Below are 4,352 nucleotides of genomic sequence, written 5' to 3' on the forward strand. Positions count from 1 at the left end.
GTTCCTTTTCATCAAAACATCATGTCTCATCCAGGCACCTGTAGTTAAGTCACTTAACAACCAGCTTTAATCAAATGGATTGTTTTGCCTCCAGCCGTTCCGGATATGCCCTGCCGGGCGCAGCAGCCTTGCCAAGCGTGCTTGCTGGTTGGAAAGCTGCCCAGTGACTATTGATCAGGCTAGAAAGCCCACATACAGATTGTGAATTATTGTGTGATGACAGATCCATACTGCATTGGGTCTAATTAGTGTCTCTTTCCAAACCACTGACTTGGGATGTGTAGGACAAGAGATCCTGTTTTAACAAGAAATGTGCTTCACAATACAGAACATTAGGACCAGTCGTACTCTCTCTCATACATTCCATCATTGGCAGTCGTGAAGGTATCTCATACCAAGAACCAGATTGAAGGTTTTTAGAGAAACTGCAGAAATACTTAAAATCAGTAAACAGACAGCAGAGAATAACACATTTGGACATAAAAATTATGGATGGTTGTACATGTAGCAGAAACCCATTGAAATACCTCCTGTGTTTGGATGAGCACTGCTTGTGTAACACAGCTGCCCTGAATATCTACACTTAACTACCCAGAGTGATCCTGAAAGGGACACACTGTTCCAATTCTCAAAAGCAGTAAACACGATCCGGATCAATCTTTGTTGGTGGCAGTTCGAGTGACTCATAACTGGACAACCAGGCCAGTGTTACTCCTACAATTATATTAGGGGGGTGCCCTGCCCTATCACAAAATAAGTCATTTAAGGTTACCTTTCCTATAAAACAGGTATATAGCTTGCTCATTTATAAACAAACTACATGGCCTTATGTTATTTATCTTATTTACACGACGGCATGTCATTTCTGTCTCTAAATGGTCGCCGTTGCCCCCCACCACCACCTCCCCCCCGCCGCCGCTGTACAGAACTGTATTTCTGTGCTGTACTGGTTTCTATAAAAAGGAGACGTTTTCTCTTCCTGTACCAATGTTTCAGTAAAGGACTTGCATGAAAGCCTACACAGTACACGCATCTCCAAAACATGCTTGTGAAAGGACCTCTGCATGGCCACTTTCTGATTTCCATCACTGTGATTCCTTATAAAAATAAATGATCAATCCACATCATACTGTACTACTTCAGAACAATAAAAGGTTTTTACCCCCAGAAGAGGATGAGACTTAACAGTACAATATTGCTGACTAATCCTCCACAGAACGGCACTGCAGTGCTTTCAGAAGTCCTGAACACTAAAAACAACTTTTCCAGACAGCCAAATCAGTTTGCCTCTGCCTGCGTTGGCAGAGACATAGAAAAAGTCAGGAGTAACTCACAGAGTGCCTTTTTGCACTTTGTGGCTTCTGAATATTTCATAAACATTATGTACATGTACCAGTGGATCCGAGCACAAAGGTAGCACTATCTTGAAACACGCACGCACTCAAAAACGCACACACCTGGCAGGAGAAGGCTACTGGGGACACACTACTTTACAGTTGTTTATGGTTCTGTGCTGAAACATTTCTCAGCCAGGCTAACAAAGTGTAAACAGAGCAGTGAGAGCCTCTAAATGTAGCATAGTACTGCATGGACACATCTTTATCATGGATGCCTGGAGTATACACCCCTCCTAAACTCTACTAATGTAAACAGAACCCACTTTCAGCAGGTGAGAATTAGATTATGCAGGGAATACCTTTTCAGTCACCACTATACGGTACATCCGTGGTCTTCAACCCTCGTCATCAAGGCCCACTGTCCTGTTTGTTTTAGGTGTTTACCTGCTCTATCATACCTGATTCAAATGATTGGTCGTAATCACCCAATCATTTCAATCAGGTGTGTTGGAGCAGGAAAACATTCTAGAACATTCAGGACAGTGGGCCTTGATGACCAGGGTTGAAGACCACAACAGTACATCACTGCCCGTGATGACCCCCCAGTCTACAACAACCATTAGGTTGCAGAGAACAGAACATTTACTCAAGATGAGAGGTTGTTGTTTAATGGAGGTTGCACAAGCATGCTGTATTATGTTAGTGTCTGAAATTTCTAATGGAAGAAAAGTTACCCAGGTACAACAGACAATCACTAATTCATGCAGTACTGGGGCAAGCACTGGTGTAGGTTTAAGGGCAGACTGTCAAGAAACCATTGAAAAGTCCTATCCACTAATTAGCAGGGATAGTATTAGCATACAAGGTGATCAACAACTTATGTTCCCACCAATGTTCAAACCAAATATAAGCCCTTCTGGATAAGTGATCCAAGACATGTATTTAACTGACACGCACATCATACTGTATTGCCTGGGTCATTAATCTATATCCTACAGTCGATACAGTAGATCTTAAAGCATTAGAAGGACTTGGATGAATTAGCAGTTGGTAAGTACTGCATTCTGTTGGCAAAACAGATTGTTGAATGTATCCCAAATGGGTCACTGCCCCTGTATTTACTGTAACTGGCCCCAGCCCAATCACAATGTACAGTCTAAGTTTTAACAATACCATCCAACTCCAAGGCATGCTGTGTGAGACTTCAACCAATTAACCTTCATGGTTCGTTTTTGTCTCCCTTTGCAATGCACTGACCCTATTTAACTTTCAACAAAACTCACAGCTTTTAGGAGTTCCTGTGTGTGTGTGTGTGGTGTATAGAAGTATATGTACACCCACACAAACACACACCCTCAAAACAGCTGACAGTCATCCTTAGAAGGGCAGTTATTGTTGGTACACAGACAGCAATATCATAACAATTTGACACATTATCACTGGCAGGGCAACAAACATGGTTGAATCCAACAAACCTTGTGGGTGTACGGTGGCTTCCTGAGGTCAATTCCATCTTTTACCAATTTATCCCGAATCAGCACCTTCAATTTCAGTTTGGGATACCTGACAAAGTCGTTATTGGTAAAATGCTGATTGTTTTTATTTGACCATGAGCCCTGGTGTCTGTGAATACCTTTCTGGATGTTCTTACACGGTTTGGAGTCCAGCAAGTTAGTTCCCTGTTCAACGGTGAGTGTGTGGGAACCAGAACTAGGGTCTAAGGGCTCCAAGGTGAAGTACAAGCCAGGTATTTTCTTTTTGTCATCTCCTTTCAACTTCTTCACAGCGATGAGTAACTTGTGTCGGTGATGCTGAACGTGAACCCCGATAGCGTCAAGGTCGGGATTTCCAATTTGTTTGCACACTTCCAAATCATCATATCCATTGTCAACAAAGGACTCCAAGTACTGAGACAGCTGCAGTGATGACAGCCACTCAAACACGAGATTGGGGCCCTGGGTCATTTTTCTATAATACTAGTAGTAGCCTATTTTTGGCCTATGCATGCTATAGTATGGTATTCAATCATCTCCATTCATGCCATCGGGAAAGCGGACTAAACTCTGTGTTCTCCTTATTTAACTGAATTCCAGTCGTTGGCGAAGATGCTGACTGAAGAATTCAGACCATTACAATATGTTACATTGTCAGAATCCCAAAGCAGGTTCGAAGCATCAAAAAGTCCCAGCGGTAAAACAAGATAATTTTCGTAAAAATGAACGGAGGAATAAGTTGACCAGAAATTGATTAGGCCTACTATTGATTCCGAAAGAGGAGGTTAATTGGTGGGCTGCATGGAAATACATCGATGGCGCTTTAACTTGTCTTAACTCAAACCTCTCATTAGAATTCAAAGTACTTTTTCTGTTTCCATGTTCCAATGAATTATTCATGTCCAGGTTGAGGAGTACGCTTAGCCCTTGATAGAGAAATAGTCTAATAATTCAACAAAAATGCAACAAAAGAAATATACACAACACACAGCTAAATAAACTGCGCAAGTGTCCATTGGCTGAAAGCAATCATAATCCGATATTCTTTTGTTGCTGACATCCCAGCTGTTGTCAAAACGGTGGCACGCTGTAAAAATCGTCAGACTTATCCGCAAGGCTTTGCAAACAATATAGACGGCGCTTAGTCTCTGAAATATGTGACCGTAAAATCTTCGATTTTTCTTTCATTTGCCTACCTGGCGCGAGAGCAGTTTCTGTTGCACTTCATGTTGCGGCTGGTGCATCTTCCTAATTGAACTTCTCACCAATCTGTGGCTTTACTCCCCGTTTGGGATTCGTTTTCTGTCCGTTTAGTTGTCACATTTCTGTGTGCTTTGGCGTCCCCTTGAGGGACCGGGATGATTGTGTCGTGCGAGAAGGATCAGCAAAAACAGACCGAATTCACAGGCCTAATCTTGTTGACTACGTAGCCAATAGTCCTTTCATGTATGCTACACATTAATGTCAATGTACAACTTCTGACAGACAAAATAATAGGCCATAATAGGACAATATATTTATT

The 4,352-nt window shown here is 42.1% G+C and overlaps 1 protein-coding gene across 1 annotated transcript in view; it reads right to left on the reverse strand.

The window, feature by feature from the left end:
* The window catches only part of sash1b (SAM and SH3 domain containing 1b), a 50,053-nt gene extending 46,752 nt beyond the window's left edge, over nucleotides 1-3,301 (reverse strand). The window contains exon 1 of the mRNA XM_067242824.1: nucleotides 2,813-3,301. Coding sequence (XP_067098925.1) covers nucleotides 2,813-3,301 — 489 coding nt within the window. The remainder of the gene's footprint in view (nucleotides 1-2,812) is intronic.
* Between the last annotated feature and the right edge of the window lie 1,051 nt (nucleotides 3,302-4,352).

This window comes from Osmerus mordax, chromosome 9, assembly GCF_038355195.1.
Source record: "Osmerus mordax isolate fOsmMor3 chromosome 9, fOsmMor3.pri, whole genome shotgun sequence".
Classification (NCBI taxonomy): Eukaryota; Metazoa; Chordata; class Actinopteri; order Osmeriformes; family Osmeridae; genus Osmerus; species Osmerus mordax.